The following is a 23,622-nucleotide window of genomic DNA, read 5'->3' on the forward strand; positions in this document are numbered from 1 at the left end:
CAAAAGCCTCTTCAATCCAAGGCGAAGCGCAAAGCCAACGCCAGTACACCAGGAGGAGATTCAGTCCGAATCCGACGGTGAGGGCGAGGATGAGGAAGGGTCTGCCGGACCGAGAAACGCGACATTGAGGACCGTGACGAAAAGCGGAAGCTGCGGAGGGCAGCACCAGCGCCAACGCTGCAGGTTTAAAGACGCAACATGCCGGCGGTGTGGGAAGAAAGGGCACTTAGCTCAGGTCTGCAGAGCGCCCAACCTTCCGCCGAAAATTCAAATCGGCCAATCAAACGCTGAACCGGAAAGGCGGCCCGCGATTGGTTCAAACAAGAAAGGCGAAGTCTAACCAAACGACTGTCATTATAGGCCGCTACCAACCAAAGTGGAAAAGAAGATCTTCACAAAGCCCAAGATAGAGGGAGTACGGTGCAGGCTTGAAGTAGACACGGGATCAGCGATCACCATCATGTCCTGGGACACTCTGGCGAGTCGCTGCCGTCCGTCAAGCGCCACCTGCAAGCACAACGGCTACGAGTGCACGACTACCAGGAAATCGCATCCCTGTTCGAGGGACCACCTCCGTCCGAGTCGAGTATGGTCCACATAAAAGACCCTGCCCATCACGATCGTCGAAGGAACTCTGCCCAGTCTGTTGGGACTAGACTGGTTTCGTGCCCTGGGCATGGGAGTGACTGGCATCTACAGAAGTGACTGTAACCTGAAAGACATTCTCTTTAACGAGTTCAAGATGTCTTCAAGGACTGCCTGGGCAAGTACAAGGGACCCCTATTTCCTTCAACTTAGACCCCAGGTAGCCCCCATTAGGCTTAAGGCGAGGAGAGTCCTTTGCCCTAAAACCAAAATTGATAAGGAGCTGGATAAGCTCATTAATCAAGGGATCTTGGTGCCAGTCGATCACGCAAAGTGGGAGACGCCAATCGTCACCCCCATAAAACCGGACGGGTCAATTAGAATTTGCGCTGACTACAAGGCGACGCTTAACAAAGCCTTACAGAAAAGCGCCACCCGGTTCCGTGGTGCAACACTTATTGCACTCTTGGGGCAAGGGCAAGTCTTTGCAAAGTTAGACTTGGCCCAAGCCTACCAACAACTGCCAGTAGACGCCCGCACAGCCAAGCCCAAACGACAGACGCACAGGGGTGCCTTCAAGTGCACCCGATTACAATTTGGGGTCAGTGTGGCACCAGGGCTGTTCCAAAACCTGATGGAACGACTACTGCAGGGGCTCCCAGGGGTAGTTCCTTACTTCGATGATGTCCTAATTTCAGGGGAAAACATGGAGGAACTGGGGGAGCGGTTAAGAAAGGTCTTGAGCATTTTCCGGACAGCCGGGTTAAAAGTCAAGACAAACAAATGCCAGATCGGGGTCGAATCCGTCGATTTCTTGGGCTACCGGATAGACAAGAAAGGAATTCACCCTACTGAGAGCAAGGTTAAGGCAATTAGAAGGCTCCAGCGCCCAAAAACAAAGCAGAGCTGCAGGCATTCCTGGATTGGTTAATTTTACGCGGTCTTTTAAAGAACAAAGCAACCGCTATGGAACCGCTGCATAGGCTCTTAGGGAAAAATACTGTTTGGGCTTGGGGAAAGTCAGAAAATAGGGCTTTTGAAGCAGTAAAGAACCTGCTCTCAAGTGATAGCCTGCTCATCCAATATCACGACTCATTACCCCTAGTGTTGGTTTGCGATGCTTCCCCTTATGGGGTGGGGGCTGTACTCAGCCATAGACTTCCAAACGGTACAGAAGCCCCTATAGCGTTCTATTCGAGAACGATGTCCTCCCCAGAGAGGAACTACAGCCAGTTAGACAAAGAAGCACTAGCCATTGTGTCAGGGGTCAAAAATTCCACGAGTATGTATTTGGGCGGAATTTTGAAATCGTGACTGACCACAGACCGCTACTAGGAATACTGGCTGGCGATCGCCAACGCCTGTGGCACTTTCGCCACGCGATTGACCCGATGGACTATATTCTTAGCCGCTTATTCATACAAGCTGCAACATCGACCAGGAAAAGAAGTGGGCATGCAGACGTTAAGCCGATGCCCACTACCAGGGGCGATCAAGACCCCACCCAGGGACACCCATCCTACTTATTGACTCATTGGACTCTGGCCCAGTCACATCTAAGGAAGTGGCTCGGCATCATACCGGGACATTGTGTTAAGGACTGTACTCGGTTGGGTACAGAGAGGTGGCCGCTGCGCCGGGCGAACGGTTCAAAGAATTTGTCAAAAACGAGATGAGCTCTCAGCTCAAGGGGGGTGTCTGTTATGGGGTGATCGTGTAATAATTCCTGAAAAGTTAAGGGGAAAGGTATTGGACCTCCTCCACGAGGGTCACCCAGGGATCGTAAGGATGAAGGGGTTAGCCAGAAGCTATGTATGGTGGCCACTCATGGACGCAGAGATTGCTGAGAGGGTAGGGAAATGTCAGGCTTGCCAAGAATCCAGACCTCTACCCCCAACGGCCCCAGTCAGAGAATGGGAAAAGCCCCAAGGGCCCTGGTCAAGAATCCACATTGATTTTGCTGGCCCGTTTCACGCCAAACATTCCTAATAGTTGTGGATGCATTTTCTAAATGGTTGGAGGTCATACTCATGAAATCCACCACGGCCAAGCAGTAATCGCAACCCCGCGCCACCTATTCGCAACTCACGGGTTGCCGGACACTCTGGTGTCCGACAATGGGCCCCAATTCACGGCAGCCCAGTTTGAAGAATACCTGGCAGAGGAAGGCATCCGACATGCCCTCTCTGCGCCTTTCCACCCTGCGTCGAATGGCCTTGCAGAGCGTTCCGTCCGGAGCGCTAAGGAGGCATTGTCCAGGCTAAAGCCAGGTGACTGGCAAACAAAAATAGACTTTTCCTAGCCATCCAGCACAGAACCCCAAGCACGGCCACCGGAAAAGCCCAGCCGAATTGCTAATGGGACGGAAACTCCGGTGCCCACTGGACCGCTTGAATCCCCATTACACACCAGAGGGTTACAAGGAAAACTAGAAAAGACCAGGAAATGAGCATAGGCGACCGGTGTGGGCTCGAAACTATGGGGACGGCCCTAGTTGGCTCACAGGACAAATAATTAAAGTAACTGGCCCAAAATCATACGTGGTAGAGCTACCCGACAACAGATTGTGGAGGCGCCACATAGATCAGTTAAGGAGACGAATAACCGACCAAACTGAACCAAATGAAACACATCATGACCAATACCAATTTGATTCCACAGCCAACAATGACCCGGGGGAGGCGCAAGACTTAGCTGAGATCCCAGAGTTCCAGCGACGCCATCAGGTTCCCGAGGAAACAGCAGGAAATTGAAAAGTAATCCAAGGCCCGATGGCCAAGAAAAAGAGTCGGCCAATAATCCGGAGCCCGTTGGCCCAGAGAAAGTGCTGGGAGGAGAAAACAGCCCCTCCGACCAGCTCAAAACACCACCCAGAACTGAACCGCGCAGGTCAGAAAGGACTAGGAGACGCCCAGGTTATTTGCGTGACTACGTCGAAAAATAACATGTAAATATTTATGTAAATAGAGGCAAGTGTTTTCTGGGAGGGGAGGAGTGTTATGTATTAGTGTTGTACCTTTAAATATTTGAGCGGGAAATCAGCACGTTGCTGATTGGTCGAGACCTCCAGCAGAACTGTATAAAAGGAGAGGTTTTTCCCCAGCCTGTTGCTGGGTTCACCCTATATTAAAGAGCTGTTGTCACTACCCTGGTCTCCAGCCTCATTACTTCCCGAACCTAACACTCTCTCTCTCTCTCTCTCTCTCTCTCTCTCTCTCTCAAAAACGACCCACACACACACACCGTTTTTCCTCCCAGCCTACCTGAAGCCTGCTAGCCACACCAAAAAATGGGGAAAGGGGAATGCGTTTTTCCTCCCAGCAGGCTTCGGGCATCAGGGAGCTTGCTGGGAGGAAAAAACACACTCCCCCCCCTGTTTTTTGGCTAGTATCCAACTGAGCCGCGCGATCATCAGAGATGTTTTTTTTTTTTACTTTTAAAATCTTTTTTTCGGCAGAAGAAAAAATGCTTTTAAAAGTGGGGGAAAAAAACCCTCTGATGATCGTGCGGCTCAGATGGGGCGGGGGGAGGCAGGGATTTTTGCTACCAGTTCTCCGAACCACCCGCCACCATCGCTATCGGATTGGGCAATCCGGTCCGAACCGGGAGTATTTCACCCCTGCTTTATACCCCGACTGACTCTGAAACAATAATTTCTGAACTAAAGGAAAATACCAAAGAATCATGTCAAAACTTTATATGATACAATTCAAGAGTTCCAGAATGCAGTAAAACGTCTATAAGAATAAGAGCTTGGAAACAATACTGAGAATATGAAACGGAAAACTTTATGGAGGAAGAAACCTTTACCTTACTGTGAAAGGATTATAACATATTATTCATATCGTACTCCAACTTTTAGCAAAAATTTGAGGAAAATATATAATGATACAAACTGACATATCTGGTAGCATTGCCCAGAAATGAGTAAGATCTGTTATACCACCTGCCATAACAATTAAGTGTTTTATTGGTGTTTCAAGAAGACAATGAAACAATTAGAAACAGGAAGAGAAGGACATTAATATTCCAAATTTAGGCCTAACATTCCAAATGATTAGAAACATTTTTAGTTGAAAAAAACTAATAGAAACAGTTCATACAGGGCCACATTTTAGATAGAACATCCCTTTTAATCTAATTTGGAAAATTTTGATTCACTTTTCTAAACATTTAGTGTCAATTAAGAGACATTTATACACAATAATATTGTCCATTTTGTGATATAAAGGTGAATAATCATTGTGAAAAGGAAGGATTTAAAAGCCAATTCACAAATCAAAGATGTATTCTGGTGATGGTTTGTTTTCTTTTATTTAGTTATTTTCAGTCCCTGGTATTTAAAATTGTAGTCTGTTAATTTTTAAAAGTGTGATATGTTTGTATTCAAAGAAACAATTTACCCTTCTCTTCTCCCACCCCTGCTCACCTGAATCTGTTATCACTGTTACAGATACATACAGAGTATGTCCAACAAGATCACTGAGATTTTTAAATCGAGAACGTAGATAATGTCTTTCTAGTGTTGCTTCCCCATCTCCATCAATAATCTGAAAATAAATGAAAAATAAGTAAAAATAATAGAATAGAATTCTTTATTGCCCAAGTGTGATTGGACACACAAAGAATTTGTCTCCAGTGCATAAGCTCACAGTGTACATCAATAAATATCAAGTAATAAGTCATAGATCATAAATCATAGTTACAATAATCAAGGAAACAGTCAGTCCACTAAAGAGAGAAGACGGAAGTAACAGACAGCAGAGAGAAAGCAGAGCTGCTTAACTCATTCTTTTGCAGTCTTCACACAAAAAGAAACTATAGTCCAACCTACTAAAAAAATAATTATAAAAGACAGACTAGAAATAAAAATTAAAATAAGCAAAACCACGGTAAGAGAACACCTGTCTGATCTTCATGGATACAAATCACTGGGACCTCACAGATTACATTCCAGAATTCTAAAGGAGCTGGCAGATGTCATCTCAGAACCACTGCATCACAACTTTCAAAAGTCCTGGAGCACCAGGAAACTACCAGAGAACTGGAAAAGAGCTGATGTGGTTCCTATCTTCAAAAAAAAAAAAAAAAAAGGGAGGGAGAAACAGACCCAAGAAACTACAGGACAATTAGCCTAACATCAATACCTGGGAAGATACTGAAAAAGACAATAAAAAACAGATCTGGCAGCATCTAGAAACAAATAAAGTAATAACTAGAAGTCAGTGTGTGTTACAGTGGTGTTCAGTGTTTCACTTACCTTTACTTCCAGTTTGGAACTGTGACCGCACATGCACAGCAGTTCTGCACATGCCACTACCAGTTCGCGTGAACTGGGGCAAATCGGTAGAAACCCACCACTTATCTGTTTGTTAAAAACAGATCATGCAAACCAATCTTATTTCATTCTTCAACATAGTGACTAAATTAGTAGACCAGCAAAATACTGTGGACATAGTATACTTACACTTCAGCAAAACATTCAACAAAGTATACCACAGCCTAGTTCTTGCTTACCTCTTGGCAAGCTAGAAAAAAGTGGTATAGATAGCATCACCATCAAATGGATTTGTAGCTATCTGACAAACCATACTCAACAAGTAGTCCTTAATGGTACAACATCTACATGGAGGGAAGTAAGCAGTGGGGTACTACAAGGTTTTGTTTTAGGCCCAGTACTCTTCAATATCTTCATAAATGAGTTAGATGTGGGAATAGAAGGGGAACTTACCAAATTTGCAGATAATACTAAGCTGTCAGAAATAACCAACACCCTAGATGATAACCAACACCCTAGATGACACTGGGCCCTATCTAACAAAATTAAATTCACTGTAGAGAACCGTAAAGTCTTACACTTAACAAGAAAAAACAAAAGTACACATATAGACTGGGTGAAACCAGGCTTAATAGCAGTAACTGTGAGAGATATCTTGGAGTCTTACTGAACAACCAATTAAATATAAGCCAATAGTGTGTGGCAGCAACCAAAAAAGTCAATGTAATCCTAAATTGCATTAACAAGGGGATACAATCAAGATAGTTCAACAAACCAAAAGGGCAAAACAAAACTTTTTTGAAAAAGCAAATAAACCAGGAAGATGGTTGGCGTATAAACTGAAAAAAGAAAAAGAGAAAAAGGTGATAAATAAATTGCAAGATGATCAGGGATACATACATTTTCAAAGTAAGTCAATAAAAAGAATAGTTAAAGACTATTATGAAAAGTTATATGATACAGAAAATAACCCTATGGAAAAACATAACACAATATATAGAAGAAGCCAACTTAACCCAAAGTCCCAGAAATCTTTAAAACTATACTAAATGGGAAAGTACAATGGGGAAGCTAACAGAAGCGATAAAAGGACAGAAAAATGATAAAATGTCAGGCCTGGATGGGCTACCAGCAGAATTTTATAAATGTTTTGCAGACATATTAAGCTTGCCACTGAAAGACGTTTGTAATGAACTACTATCAGAAGCTAAATTACCGTATATACTCGAGTATAAGCCGACCCGAATATAAGCCGAGGTACCTAATTTTACCACAAAAAAACTGGGAAAAACTATTGACTCGAGTATAAGCCGAGGGTGGGAAATGAGGCAGCTACTGGTCAATGTAAAAAATAAAGATAGAGCCAAGTAAAATAACATGAATATTTATTTGAACGAAAAACAATAAAAGTGCAAAAGGGGGAAGGAGGATTCCCAGCTCTAAACAAAGGGAAATCCCGGAATGCCAGCGCGAAAGGCGGTGCTCGCGTTCCTCCTCCCTTGCTCAAAAGCCCCAACATGATATTGGAATTGGATGCCATTATATACCTGCTGAGGGGATAATTTGAATAACTTGAAAGATATAAAAGCTCTAAACATATTTGTTTAAAAATCTAAAATCTATACTTAAAATAAATGAATATAAAGTAATAAAGTTCTTTAAAGTTGTAATTCACTTTGCTGCTGAAAAAGAAAAGAAGCTTAACACCTTAAATGGTATTTATTAACTGAAATATCATCAAATCAAATATATAATGAGGTATATTATAATGACCTTTGTTTTCAGAAAGAAGCATGATGGAAGTTTTTCAATAAAGGGGGAAATATAGAAAAAACTTAGTGTCATGCTCATATATCATCTTTACAGATGTTGTTAACACTATACTATGGCAGCATATGATGGTACAATGTTTCAATCAATTTCAGGATGAAAAACTCATCAATGAGGAGGAGTATAATTTATTAACCTTGTATGATATCAGTTTCTCAAGGACTCTAGAAGGACCCGAGGAAGAAATCACTGCCCCCTCCCCACTTTCCCTTTCCAACCCAGCCTTCCAAGGGGACCCGAGAGGAAGAAATCTCTGCCCCCTCCCCACTTTCCCTTTCCAACCCAGCCTTCCAAGGGGACCTTTGAGGGAGAAATCTCTGCCCCCTCCCCACTTTCCCTTTCCAAGGCAGCCTTCCAAGAGGACCTCTCGAAAAGAGCGAGCTTTCTCCTGGCCGTTTACCACCACCACACCCTCCACGCCGGCCATCCTAGGCTGGGTTAGAAACAAGGAGGGGAAAGTTCAAGGACCACATCGATGGCACGAGCTCAGATTGCCGGCTGGGGATGATGGGCGCTGCAGTGCGATCTCGGGAGAGACTAGGGGGGAAGAAAGAATGACTGTTTCCCACACCCTAGGATTGGGAAAACATTGACCCCCTTAGTTGCGGGAGAAGGGTTGCGCTCAAAGCGGTCGCCTCCATCCATCAATCCATCCTTCCTTCCTTCCTTCCATCCATCCATCCATCCTTTTTTTTTCCCCCAGCGGGCGGTGCGTGTGTGTGACATGCAAGCAAGACGTCTCACGGGGCGTGTGTGTGTGTGTTTGTGGTGGGGGTCTCGTCCCAGCCACCCACCCACTCGCTCCCTTTCCCTCTTCGGAGCGTGGGCTGGTCTTAGAAGCCGCGCTGTCCCGGCGGGGCCGTCGCCTCCTCCTCTTCCTCCACGCTCGCTCCTCTTGCACGCCCCTCTCCCCCCCACCCCCCCCAACCCTCCCACCTTCCTCCTTGCTAAAGGGCCAAAGTCAGCGGTGCCCGAAGCCGTTCGCTCGCTCGCTCGCTCGCTCGCTCGCTCGCTCCCAGCGCAGGAGATCGGAGGACGGAGGCCAGGGCGAACGGGAACCATCCCGCTTTCCCGGGACCGGCTTGTAGCCGCCCCTCACCCGGCTTTCTCTCTCTCTCCAAAGACGGCCAAGCACCTCCGCGCAGCGCCGTCAAAAGCAGTTCGGCCAGGCGAAGAAAGAAAGAAAGAGAGAGAGAGAGAGAGAATGAAAGAATGAAAGAAGGGAGGAACGGCCCTCCTTTCTCTCTCTCTCTCTTCCAGCGCCGCCAAGAGAAGGAAGGGACTAGGGCACACAGGCGCACACACACGCACACACACAAAAAGGCCTTTCCTGCCCGCTCGCAAGATGCTCTTGGCAGGCTCGGAAGAGAAAGAGAATGGAGTAGGGAGTGGGTGGCTGGGGGCGCAATAAGCACGCGAGGCTATTTTTGGTTCTGCGAAAAGGAGGCGTGGGTAATTGTGCGTGAGGGGGTGTGCGCGTGTGTGTCCACATAGGAATAAGTACGCGTGCACGCGCACTAACGAGAGCTAGCTGCCTGCGGTAGAAAGGACTCGCTGCAAGAGGAAGGGGCTGGACTGGGACCGGCTTGGCTCGGGTCCGCGCGGCGAACTGCTCAGCCTTGGGCAAATCCCGCCGGACGATCTCGCCGCCTCTTTGGCATCTCCTGTGCGGGGTTCCCGAAGTACATCGAGACGTAGACTCGAGTATAAGCCGAGGGGGCGCTTTTCAGCACAAAAAACGTGCTGAAAAACTCGGCTTATACTCGAGTATATACGGTACATGGATTTATCCACATGGATAGAAGCAAATATTGTGTTAATACCAAAAGAAGATGTAGATTTGATACAGATAAAAAGCTATCGACCAATATCCTTATTAAATGTGGATTATAAAAATTTAGCATCAATAATAGCAGAGAGACTGAAATTTTTTTTTGACTGAATTTACTCACTCAGATCAAAATGGCTTTTTATCAAAAAGACAAATAAAGCATAATTTAAGGATTATTTAGAATATTATGAAGTACATCCAGGAAAACAAATGGCACTAATCTTCTTAGATGCCCAGAAGGCCTTTGACAATGTGAGTTGGCAATTTATGAAATATCAGCTCAACTGTATGGACTTTGGAGAAGAATTTATAAATGTAATTAAGACAATATATCATAAACAAATACCTATGGTAATTGTAAATGGGGACTATACAGAGAGTTTTAATATAACAAAAGGGACAAAACAAATATGTCCACTATCACCTCTACTGTTTATATTGACTTTGGAAATTTTGAACAGGAACATCAGACAAAATATAAAAATTAAGGGACTGGAGATAAGAGAGGAAAGATATAAATGACAAGCATTTGCAGATTATTTGGTATTTATTGTAGAAGAACCGCTAGAGACAATCCCAAAGCTGTTAAAAGAGATAGAGGAGTTTGGAGAGGTAGCAGGACTGAAAATAGAGAAAAAACTAAAGTTATAATTAAAAATCTCACACAAAAATGAAAAGAAAATCTGGCAGAAAAAGTGGATTTTCAAATAGTTAAGAAAATTAAATATTTGGTAATATATTTAATAGCAAGATGTGCAACAATAAAAGAAAACCATTATATAAAACTACTTAAGCAAATAAAATTAGATTTGGAAAAATGTAAAAAATTACATTTGTCAATGTTAGGAAGGATTGCCATGATAAAAATGAATAACCTACCAAAACTGCTTTTCCTGTTTCAAACAGTATCTATAAAAATTGAAAATAAATTCTTTGATTCTTTGATGCTGAAATTTAATTTGACAAGGAAAAAAAGCAAGAATAAAATTGAAAATGCTACAAGAATCTAAAGGAAATGGAGGGTTTGGACTACCAAATTGATTTTTATATTACCAAGCATGTGTGATAACATGGTTAAAAGAATGGATAACTCTCAAACACAAGAGACTGTTATATTTGGAAGAACATGACTTACAATTAGGATGGCAATCCTTCCTATGGTATGAGAAAAATAAAGTTCATAGGTATTTTCAAAATCACTATATAAAAATTTTACTAATATTGATATGGGAAAAGATAAAGCCTAAAATATACTTGAAAATTCCAGAATGGCTCTCAATGATGGAAGCCTTTACATATCCAAATCTGGTGATGTTGAAAAAATCATGACATATAAAGACATTTTAGACACTGAAGGGAAATTAAAATCAAAGTAAGAGCTTGAAGAACAGGACATTATATTATCATGGTGGCCAGTTCTACTTACCTTTACTACCAGTTCGCAACGGGACTGCGCACGCATGCTTGCTTCATGCGCGCAGATGTGCATGCTTCTGCGCATGCGCAGATCTTCCATGACAACATCCGGGCGGGTGGGTGAAACCTCCCACCGGCTTTACTTTCACAAGAACCGGACTGAACTGGGAGCAACCCACCACTGATGGTAGCCTCAATGGCAAATACAATCTAGCTATGACATAGATATGGAAAAGTATGTCTTTTATAAAGGACAAACACCATTTGATAAGATACTGTTGAATGCTGATGAAAAATTAATTAAGAAGGTATATAACCTTTTGCTAAATTTAAAAATGAAGGATGAACAAATAAAAGACACAAATGGAGGGAAAATGTTGGCTATAACATAGAATTAGAGAAATGGCAAAATTTATGGGAAAGGAACTACAGATTAACAATGACAACTTCTTATAAAGAAAATTTATATAAAATGTTTTATAGATGGCATTTACCACCTGTGAGGTTAGCTAAAATGTTTAAAAATAGGTCTAGCAAATGTTGGAAATGTAATCAAAAGATGGGCACATTTTATCATATGTGGTGGACTTGTGGTAAAACAAAAAAAAATGCAAAAATACATAATAGGGAAACATGAAGACTTTAAACCTGAACTGTTTTTATTAGTATTACATGTTTTAACCCCAGAGAGGATTAGCTTCGCACAATATTGGAAAAAGGAAGAAACACCTCAAAATGAAGAGATAATTAAGAAGATATTAGACTGTGCAGAAATGGAAAATCAAACAGAAAGAAGACACAGAATATTATCAAACTTGGAATTTATTTTACCAGTGATTGGAAAAAGGGGGTAGAGAGTGAGAATGGCATTTATATTGTTAAGCAAATTAACCTGACAACACAATGTTTATTAAGCACTAAGGAATGTACTTAATAGAAAATTAATAAAATTTATTTTTTAAAGAAATCAAGTGAGGTATTACTACCTCTCTATAAAGCCTTAGTAAGACCACACCTAGAATGCTGCATCCAGATTTGGTCACCACACTATAGAAAAGATGTTGAGACTCTAGAAAGAGTGCAGAAAACAACAACCAGGATGATTAGGGGACTGGAGTCTAAAACATACGATGAACAGTTACAGGAATTGGGCATGACTAGTCTAGTGAAGAGAAGGACCAGGAGAGACATGTTAGCAATGTTCCAATATTTGAGGGGCTGCCACGGGGGTGGGGGTGGGGATGTCAAGTTATTTTCCAAAGTACCTGAAGCCCAGACAAGGAATAATGGATGGAAAGTGAAAAAGGAGAGATTCAACAAGGAAATAAGGAGAAGAACCAATGGAACAGCTTGCCTTCAGAAGTTGTGGGAGCTTCATCACTGGAAGCTTTCAAGAAGAAACTGGACTGCCATCTGTCAGAAATGATGTAGGGTCTCCTGCTTGGACAGGGGGGGGGGTTGGACTCAATGACCTACAAGGTCCCTTCCAACTCTGTTAATCTGATACTTTGACAATAGTTAATCATAAATTACAAACAACAATTGATAAATAATAAGAAACCAATAGGAGAAGATGAGTAGGAAAGATGAAAAGATAAGATGAGAAATGAGACAGTGTTGTTGGAATTAAGTATTTAGGAGAGTGATGGCATGGGGAGGAAAACTACCTTTATGTCGAGTTCTTTTGACATGCAATGCTGTATAGCAACATCCTGAGGGGAGAAGTTGAAATAGATTATGTCCAGGATGTGAGGGGTCTGTAGATATTTTCTCAGCCCTCTTTTTGGTTTGTGCAGTAAACAGATCCTCAATGGAAGGCAGGCTGGTTGTGATTGTTTTTTCTGCAGTCCTAACTACCCATTGAAGTCTGTACTTGTCTTGTTTGGTTGCTGTGCCAAACCAGATAGTTATTGAGGTACAAATGACAGACTCAACTCCTCTACAAATCCTTGGGCAATCTGAACTTTCTGAGTTGATGCAGGAAGAACATTCTTTGGTATGCCTTTTTATGGATGATTCTAATGTTAGATGTCCATTTCAAGTCCTTGGAGATAGCAGTACCTAGAAACGTGAAGGTCTCTATAGTTGACACTGTGTTGCCTAATATTGTTGTGTCTTGTCCGCTCTCACCGCAGCCGGGGTCTGCTTATCTGCTCCCGAACACGGAGGAATGTATGCCTCCCGGTCCCAGCCCTGGCTCCATGCCCAAGCAGGCTGCAGAGGAGGGAGCATCCCCCGGCCCCAGCCCTGGCTCCATGCCCAGGCAAACGGAGCAGCTAGACCCCTCCCCCTCCTCCACAGCATGTGAGCCTGAGGAAAGTTTACTTCCAACAGCTGCTGATTGGAGTGACCCTCGCATCAGAAGACTGGATAGGCGGAGGCAACAGAAGGAAGGGAGGGGCAGGCCTTAATGAGTGCTGAGTCATGGAGCCACACCCCATGGCCTATATAAAGGATCTGCTTTCTGGCAGTCTCTGAGTCAGGCAAAGTCGAACTTATCTTGCTGAAGTCACTTACTGGTCTCCTGCCTGCTCTGAGGACTTTGCTAGGACTTTGGGCAGAGCTGCAGAGGCAAGCCTGATTCGGATTTCCCTGACCCGGCCGTCAGCAGAGGAGTGGGACACGACAAATATTGTAAAAGGTGGTAGAACAGGAGACCTTCTTCTAAAATCTACTATCATCTCTAGAGTTTAAAGAGTCTTCAGCTCCAGATTGTTATGGCCTCATCACATGGCCAGTTGATCTACCTCTAGTCTATATGCAGACTTAAGATTATCTCGAATAAGACATAGTCATTCAACTCATTGATGGAGATTTCTTGGGCACTGGGATGATAATAGAGTGTTTGAAGAAAGAAGGGATCTACCACATCTCCAGTGGTTTATTAAAGATGTGAATGATGATGTAGGCCAGTTAATCAGCACAGACTTTCAAGCAAGAGGGAGTTACCCTGATGCTTTTCCACTTTTCTGTCTGTGAAATAGACCTCACACATCTTTTTATGTGATCACCAGAGGTGGGGGGCCCAGAGGGATGGAGTTGGATGTAACAGATTTAGCTGTTGTTGATGTATTTGAGATCGAGAGGGTAGCGATAGTTGACAGTGGTCTCCTCTCAAACCTACAGTAGAACACATTCAGGTCATCTGCCAGATGTTGATTCTCTTCTGGAAGGGAAGGAGGTCTTCTGTAGCCAGTGATATTATCAGGCTTTTCCACACATTTGCTAGTTCATTTGTGGAGAGCTGATTTCTCAGAAGAAACTGAAGCAGACACTCCCTTATTCACCAAATTATTAGAAGGAGAAAAAATTATAGCACAACCAGATTTACAAGATTCTGTTACTATAGACTCCCAGTAAAGATAGTTTTAGCCTTCTATGGAATTAATTTTGTGGTTTGTTCTATCTAATCTGGCACACAAACCCACAGGCACACTCCAATACGCAAACATCCCTGTTACATTTTACCGGAATTCTCTTGAGTGACTCTGGAATACTCTTTTTATCACCATCTATTTGCACTCCAAAGAGGACAAAGGCCACACCTTCCACTTTCTTTCCATACAAGTACCTGTAATGACATAATGAAAGTAAAGGCCCAATTATACATCTTTGTTTTTCCTACTGATCTTCTTTGACACAAGAGGGGTACATCAGTGATGATGTCTCAAAGGGGCTTTTTTATTCAAAAGGCAACTGGACTGTTTTTTTCTTGACGATGAAGAAGAAAACATTTCACTTCTCATCCATGACGCTTACAATACAATACAATACAATACAATACAATACAATACAATCCTTCCATTTCCACCATCACCATTATCCTATCAGAACCTATTCTTCCATCCCCCCACCATCTAGTCTCAACTGTCAGTACCTATCCTTCCATATCGCCCTGCCTGATGAAGCTTCTTGGATGAGAATCAAAATGTTTATTTCTTTGTAGACTTTAGTTCAGCATTCAATTCCATCATTCCAGACATTCTTCTAATTAAGCTAAACCAGCTATAGGTACCTGAACACATTTGTAAGTGGATCACAAGCTTCCTAACAAACAGGAAGCAGCAGGTGAAGCTAAGCAGAATCACATCAGATACCTGTACAATTAACACAGGGCCCTCCAAGGCTGTGTGCTCTCCCCACTTCTCTTCTCTCTGTATACCAATGACTTGCATAGATCTTTGGAGATTCAAGATGTTGTAGGATTTAGTGCAGAGCCATATTAACAGCATCATCTGTTGATCTATTTGTTCGGTATGCAAATTGCAAGGGGTCTAACAGTGGATCCGTGATGGTTTTCAAGTGGGACAGCACTAGCCTTCCAAAGGTTTTCATGACTACAGATGTTAGAGCAACTGTTCTGTAGTCATTCAGTTCCTTGATGGTGGGGTTCTTCGGCACTGGGATGATGGTAGAGCATTTGAAGCAAGAAGGAACATAGCACATCTCTAGTGATTTATTGAAGATAGGGGTGAAGATAGGGGTCAACCGGTCAGTACAGACTTTTAAGGAAGAAGTTATCTTGTCTGGGCCTGGAGCTTCCTGGCTTTTGTCTGTGAAATAGGTCTTGCACTTCCTTTTCTGTGATCACTAGGGGTTGTGAACCCAATGGGATGAGGTCAATTGTAAGAGGCTTGGCTGTTGTTGGTGTGTCTGAGATGGGAGTTGTGGTGATAGGTGGCTGTAATTTCCTTTCAAACCTGCAGTAAAACATGTTCAGGTCATCTGCCAGTTGTTGATTTCCTTCAGTCCAAAGTGCTGGAAATGTAAACAACATCAAGGTACCTTCTTTCATGCCTGGTGGATGCGCCCCGAAGTGAAAAAGTACTGGGTTAAGATAGAGGGATGGTTACAGGAGATAATAAAATTCCAAATTGAACTGAATCCAGAAACATTTCTCTTGGGAATGTTTAAGACAAAACTTGATAAAAAAAAAGATTTGATTTTGCACATTCTAACAGCGGCAAGGATAAAAATTTAAAATTAACCAAATCTATTGCTTACAAAGAAAATCAATATAAAATGCTTTACCACTAGCATCTACCGCCAGATAGGTTGGCCAAAATGTACCCGAACCTAAGAAAAACCACTTTTATGCAGATGTTACCCAGTGCCAAAATAAATTTCTTTAACTACTCATAGTTGTAAATAAGCATACCTTGCAGTGATAGACACGTGGAAATTTGTATTGCCATCAATGTAAAGAAATTTCTCTGTTGGTTGCAGATGGACTTCAAAGCTTGGCAACACTACAGAAAAAGAAACAAATGAAAGACTAGAAGTCTAGCACTGACAGATTTTATTCAATATTTATTATTTATTATTTATTTATATCCCATCTTTATTATTTTTACTAGCTGAATACCCATGCTCCGCTGTGAAACTATGTGATTGGGCTTGATAAATCGACACTTACTGCTTGAAAATTAATGAGTAGTTACGATCGGCCTCTCCTTTCCCTCAGCCTTGCCCCACAGAAGCCTTCCCTACCCTATCCCCTTGTCTCCCTCAGGCTTGCCACACAGCAGCCTCTCCTGTCCTAGCCCCTAAACTCCCTCAGGGTTGCCACACAGCAGCCTCTCCTATCCTATCCCCTTGTCTCCCTCAGGCTTGCCCCACAGAAGCCTCTCCTGTCCTACCCCGTTCTTTCCAGGGTTATTTTCAGGTTGGGTGGGGGCGTAGAATGTTTAACTAAGAAGCATCAGAGCATTTTAATAATAATATAAGAAATATTAATGATCTGACGGTCATTTTGAAAAATCCTTTCTTAGCAAGCACCTGCATTTCAAGTTTGTAGGTTCTGGAGATTTCGTGATCGCAGCGTGAGTTGTTTTTGCTTTTATATATATATGGATAATACCACTCTAATGGCAGAAAGCGAAGAGGAACTAAAAAGCCTCTTGATGTGGGTGAAGGAGAAGAGTGCAAAAGTTGGCTTGAAACTCAACATTAAGAAAACTAAGATCATGGCATCTGGCCCTCTCAATTCCTGGCAGATAGATGGGGAAGAAATGGAGGTAGTGACAGATTTTATTTTCCTGGGCTCCAAGATCACCGCAGATGGGGACTACAGCCAAGAAATTAAAAGACGCTTACTCCTGGGGAGGAAAGCTAAGGCAAATCTAGACAGTGTACTAAAAAGCAGAGACATCACTCTGCCAACAAAAGTGCGTATAGTCAAGGCTATGGTTTTTCCAGTTGCAATGTATGGCTGTGAAAGTTGGACCATAAGAAAGGCTGAGCACCAAAGAATTGAGGCCTTTGAACTCTGGTGCTGGAGAAGACTCCTGCGAGTCCCTTGGACTGCAAGGTGAACAAACAAGTCAATCCTAGAGGAGATCAACTCTGACTGCTCTTTAGAAGGCCAGATCCTGAAAATGAAACTGAAATACTTTGGTCACCTAATGAGAAGGAAAGACTCACTGGAGAAGAGTCTAATGCTGGGAAAGATTGAGGGCAAAAGAAGAAAGGGACGACAGAGAATGAGGTGGCTGGATGGAGTTACTGAAGCAGTAGGCGTGAGCTAAATGGACTCCAGAGGATGGTAGAGGATAGGAAGGCCTGGAGGAACATTGTCCATGGGGTCGCAATGGGTTGGACACGACTTCGCAACTAACAACAACAAATGTGTGTTCCTTTGTGTGAGGGTGAGTCCATCTGCACGGTAAGTGGGAGGGGCAGATATGGCGGAAGGGGGGGATCGCATCGGTTTAGGGGGTCACGCGTTCGATGTATACAGGCGATCGCGTGCCCCGATCCCCCTGACTTCTCCCGTTCCCCGGATGGTCAAGACCCTCAGAGCCTGGGCCTTCGTCTGATGTTATGCAACGCACGGTCCGTGGCCAATAAGGCCCCCCTAATACATGATCTGATTCAGGGGGGTGCCACGGATATTATAGGCGCATGGAGACCTGGTTGGGCACTGAAGGCGTGCCCTGGTTGAGATGTGCCCACCGGGTTTCCGTGCATTCCACCAGCGGGGGGCCCAGGGAGGGGGTGGGGGGGTGGCGGTTGTTATTAAAGAGAGTCTAGAGCCGAAGGAGGCCACTGTACCTCAGATTGCCGGGTGTGAATCCTCTTGTGAGGTGGGGTCATAGGTGTCAGATGGGCTTGCTGGTCGCGTACCTGGCTCCTTGCTGCGTGACAGCCGCCCTACCCGAGCTTCTGGAGGTGCTTGCCGGGGTGGCAGTGGAGACCCCCAGACTTTTAGTCATGGGGGACTTTAACTTGCCATCTGCTGGCTCGTCATCGACAGTAGCTCGGGAGTTCATGGCCTCCATGACGGCCCTGGACCTGACTCAAGTAGTGGATGGCCCTACTCACATCGGGGGAGGCACACTGGACCTGATTTTCATCTCTGGTCAGTGGTTGAAGGATCTGGACTTGAGAGATATAGTCACAGAACCTTTGTCATGGTCAGATCACTCTCTCCTTCGCCTGGACTTTCTGACCGCTACCCAACACCGCAGGGAGACGGAACCACTACGTTGGTACCGTCCCAGGCGCCTGATGGACCCAGAGAGGTTTCGGACGGAGCTTGGGCCATTCCCTGAGGGTCTGGCTCACGGCACGGCAGAGGAACTAGCCGCAGCCTGGGAACGGGCTGCGGCTGGGGCTTTAGACCGTGTCGTGCCTCTGCGGCCTCTGACCCGGCGCAGATCCCAACCGGCTCCTTGGTTCTCCGAGGAGCTGAGGGGGATGAAACGCCGGAGAAGACGCCTAGAGAGTTCTTGGAGGTCCAGCCGTTCAGAGGCTGATCGGACACTAGTTAGATCCTATACTAGGACCTACCTAGTGGCACTGAGGGAAGCGAGGCGTTGCTACGCCTCCTCCCTCATTGCGTCGGCAGATAACCGCCCAGCTGCCCTGTTTCGGGTGACCCGCTCCCTCCTTCACCAGGGGGAGCGGGATGACCCGTTGCAGGGACGTGCTGAGGAGTTTAACGGTTATCTATACGATAAAATCGTTCAGCTTCGGGACGGTCTGGACCAAAATTGTGGCGATTCGGACGGGGCGTCTGAGGGCGGTCTTGGTGATATTGTCTGGGATGAGTTTGACCCTGTGGCTCCCGAGGACATGGACAGGTTGCTGGGTAGATTGAATGCCACCACGTGTTTACTGGACCCGTGCCCCTCCTGGCTGGTGCTGGCCACTCAGGAGGTGACACGAGGCTGGCTCCAGGGGATTACGAGCGCTTCCTTGTTGGAGGGAGTCTTTCCGGCCGCCTTGAAAGAGGCGGTGGTGAGGCCCCTCCTCAAGAAGCCTTCCCTGGACCCGGCTGTTTTAGGTAATTATCGTCCGGTCTCCAACCTTCGCTTCGCGGCGAAGGTTGTAGAGAGTATGGTGGCATATCAGTTTCCCCTGCACCTGGAGGAAACTGTCTATCTAGACCCGTTCCAGTCCGGCTTCCGGCCCGGTTACAGCACTGAGACGGCTTTGGTCGCGTTGGTGGATGATCTCTGGAGGGCCAGGGATAGGGGTTGTTCCTCTGCCCTGGTCCTATTAGACCTCTCAGCGGCTTTCGATACCATCGACCATGGTATCCTGCTGCGCCGGTTGGAGGGATTGGGAGTGGGAGGCACCGTTTATCGGTGGTTCTCCTCCTATCTCTCCGACCGGTCGCAGACGGTGTTGACGGGGGGGCAGAGGTCGACCCCGTGGCGCCTCACTTGTGGGGTGCCGCAGGGGTCGATTCTCTCGCCCCTTCTGTTCAACATCTATATGAAGCCGCTGGGTGAGATCATCAGTGGCTTCGGTGTGAGGTACCAGCTGTACGCTGATGACACCCAGCTGTACTTTTCCACACCGGGCCACCCCAATGAAGCTATCGAAGTGCTGTCCCAGTGTTTGGAAGCCGTACGGGTCTGGATGGGGAGAAACAGGCTCAAGCTCAATCCCTCCAAGACGGAGTGGCTGTGGATGCCGGCATCCCGGTACAGTCAGCTGAGTCCACGGCTGACTGTTGGGAGCGAGTCATTGGCCCCGATGGAGAGGGTGCGCAACTTGGGCGTTCTCCTGGATAAACGGCTGTCTTTTGAGGACCACCTGACGGCCGTCTCCAGGAGAGTTTTCCACCAGGTTCGCCTGGTGCGCCAGTTGCGCCCCTTTCTAGACCGGGATGCCTTGTGCACAGTCACTCACGCCCTTGTGACGTCTCGTCTGGATTACTGCAATGCTCTCTACATGGGGCTCCCCTTGAGGGGCATCCGGAGGCTACAGTTAGTCCAGAATGCAGCTGCGCGGGTGATAGAGGGAGCCCCTCGTGGCTCCCGTGTGACACCTATCCTGCGCAGGCTGCACTGGCTACCTGTGGCCTTCCGGGTGCGCTTCAAGGTGTTGGTGAACGTCTTCAAAGCGCTCCATGGCATTGGGCCGGGCTATTTACGGGACCGCCTGCTGTTACCGAATACCTCTCACCGACCCGTGCGCTCTCACAGAGGGACTCCTCAGGGTGCCATCGGCACGACAGTGTCGTCTGGCGACGCCCAGGGGAAGGGCCTTCTCTGTGGGGGCTCCCGCCCTCTGGAACGAACTCCCCCCAGGACTCCGTCAACTTCCGGGCCTCCGAACCTTTCGTCGCGAGCTTAAAACTCACTTATTCATCTGCGCTGGACTGGGTTAGTTTTAAATTTATGGGTTTTTAATGGGTTTTTATCCTAAATTTTTTAATCTTGGCCAATTTAATAAGTTTTTTAATTGTATTTTAATTGTATTTATACTGTATCATTGTGTATTTTTACCTGGCTGTGAACCGCCCTGAGTCCTTCGGGAGAAGGGCGGTGTAAAAATTTAAATAATAAATAAATAAATAAATAAATATATGGATAAACAACTCAAAGTGGTGAACATATCTAATACTCCTTCCTCTGATTTTATTTATTTATTTGTATCTTGCCTTTATTATTCTTACAGATAACTCATATCCAACATACCTTTCTCATTCTATTTTCCCCACAACAACCGTGTGAGGTGGATTGGACTGAGAGAGAATGATGGATTCATAACTGGCTAACCAACCACACTCAACATGTAACCCTCAATGGAACTGCATCTACATGGAGGGAAGTATTCAATGGAGTATCCCAAGGCTCTGTTTTAGGCCCAGTACTCTTCAACATCTTCATCAATGATTTGGACAAGGGGATAGATGAGTAACTCATCAAATTTGCTGATGACACCAAGCTGGGAGGAATAGCCAGCACTCCAGAAGATAGGCTCAAGATATAGAAGGATCTTGACAGACTTGAACATTGGGTGCTATCTATCAAAATGAAATTCAATGGAGAAAAAAGTGCTACATTTAGGCAAAAAAACCCCAAAATGCACAGGTACAGTATATGTGGTACCTTGCTCAATGGTACCTTTCTCTCAACTGTGAGAGAAATCTTGGAGTCCTAGTAGACAACCATTTAAATATGAGCCAGCAATGTGCAGCAGCTGCCAGAAAAGCCAACACAGTTCTAGGCTGCATGGACAGAGGGATAGAATCAAGATCACGTGAAGTGTTAATATCACTGCCTTGGTAAGACCACACTTGGAATATTGCATTCAGTTTTGGTCACCACGATGTAAAAAAGATGTTGAAACTCTGGAAAGAGTGCAGAGAAGAGCAACAAAGATGATTAGGGGACTGGAGACTAAAACATATGAAGAACAGTTGCAGGAAACTGGGTATGTCTAGTTTAATGAAAAGAAGGATTAGGGGAGACATGATAGCAGTGTTCCAATATCTCAGGTGCTGCCATAAAAAAGAGGGAGTGAAGCTATTCTCCAAAGCACTTGAGGGTAAGACAAGAAGCAATGGGTGGAAACTAATCAAGGAGAGAAGCAACTTAAAACTAAAGAGAAATTTCCTAACAGTTAGAACAATTAATCAGTGGAACAACTTGCCTCCAGAAGTTGTGAATGCTGGAAAACACTGGAAGTTTTTAAGATGTTGGATAACCTTTTGTTTGAAGTGATGTAGGGTTTCCTGCAGAGGGTTGGACTAGACGACCTCCAAGGTCCCTTCCAACTCTGCTATTCTATTCTATTCTATTCTATTCTATTCTATTCTATTCCATTCTATTCCATTCCATTCCATTCCATTCCATTCTAACTGGCCAAGGCCATCCAAGCTGGCTTTTATATCTAAGGTGGGATTAGAACTCAACAGTCTCCAGGGTTCTAGACTGCTACCTTAACCATTAGACTGTCAGTGTATAAGAATTTATGTACTGGAATAGCCATAACAACAAGTCAGCCAATGGGAACTGTTTGGTGGCTGAAGCACAGGATTTGTTGTGAGCCTGGATGTGGCTTAGCCTAACTGTTCTGTGTACAGTCATTTGTTCCTTGCTTCCACTTCTTGTCCTTCCACTTGCTACTTCTTCTCTCTACCATGTTTCAAGAGCTGCATGGGTTTTGTATATATGCATCTTCTTTTATATTATTGTATACAAAGAAGTTTCTTCTATAAATGAATCCTGCTGAATTATTTACTTGTGTGCTGGATGGATAGCTACAGACTCTGACATAGACCAAATTGGTTCTCATAATTTCCCACTTCTACAAATGATAGAACTAGTTTTTTTAGAAACAACATGGAAGGGGAAGAAACCCAGGATCAGGAAGTAGATTTGTTGAACAGAAATGATCCTTCTTACCATATTCCCTGACATCAAAATATGCGGTATAGCTCCCCTCTGAGGAACGCTCATATTTGGCCACAGCCTTCCATGTCCCAAAACTACAGAAGGAAAACGGAGAGATTTTTCTTTCTTTTGACTTTATAATTGATTTATGACAATAATGATATGAACAAAGAATACAAGTCTTCTTCCTGATATTAATAGGTTTATGGAGAATAAGTATAAAGGACGAAGAAAATGCCAGTTTCAGAAATCTTCAGATTCAAATATGTGGAAGCTGAAATGTGAATGTTACATCTGCAACAAATTTCCTCTTGCTCACTGAGCTTAAGTGGTGGTGATAAGATTGTATCTTGTCCACTCAATTTCACAGAATTGCAATATAAATAATATTGTAGCCACATGAATATTGCTATGGGCTCTTCAAAAAAACAAGATGAAATAGAAATGTCATGGACAAATTCAAATGATCAAACCTGGATTTTTTTCTTACTTTAGTAATAGATCAGGGAAGCAGGCTAAAAGGGAAAATACTATACAGCCTTAATCTTTAACCAGTCTTTAATAGCTGAATTCCCCCCACCCCATCAGAGTTTCAGCTTGGTTACAAAACAGGTTACCTTATGACAATATCCATATTAAAGACCAATATATATATATATATATATATATATATATATATATATATATATATATATATATATATATATATATATATATATATATATATATATATATATATATATATATATATATATATATAGTTTTCTCCGCGTAAAATTGGAAGTGTCTTGGCGGCGTTTGACGAAGTCTCATTCGTCATCTTCAGGCTTCAGCTTGCTTCTGGGAGCAAAGCTGAAGCCTGAAGATGACGGCTGAAGCCTGAAGATGACGAATGAGACTTCGAAACGCCGCCAAGACACTTCCAATTTTACACGGAGAAAACCGAATAACCAAAGACCTATATATATATATATCAGAAAACCTCAGAAAACATATATATATATATATATATATATATATATATATATATATATATATATATATATATA

At 44.2% G+C, this 23,622-nt stretch overlaps 1 protein-coding gene across 1 annotated transcript in view; it reads right to left on the minus strand.

Moving 5' to 3' along the window:
• LOC131192086 (complement C3-like) overlaps window positions 1-23,622 on the minus strand; it is a 172,135-nt gene that overhangs the window by 118,481 nt on the left and 30,032 nt on the right. The window contains exons 6-9 of the mRNA XM_058170905.1: window positions 22,586-22,668; window positions 16,099-16,189; window positions 14,409-14,511; window positions 5,015-5,135 (exon numbers count right to left, since the gene is read on the minus strand). Coding sequence (XP_058026888.1) covers window positions 5,015-5,135; window positions 14,409-14,511; window positions 16,099-16,189; window positions 22,586-22,668 — 398 coding nt within the window. The remainder of the gene's footprint in view (window positions 1-5,014; window positions 5,136-14,408; window positions 14,512-16,098; window positions 16,190-22,585; window positions 22,669-23,622) is intronic.

The sequence above is a fragment of the Ahaetulla prasina genome, chromosome 2, assembly GCF_028640845.1.
Source record: "Ahaetulla prasina isolate Xishuangbanna chromosome 2, ASM2864084v1, whole genome shotgun sequence".
Lineage (NCBI taxonomy): Eukaryota > Metazoa > Chordata > Lepidosauria > Squamata > Colubridae > Ahaetulla > Ahaetulla prasina.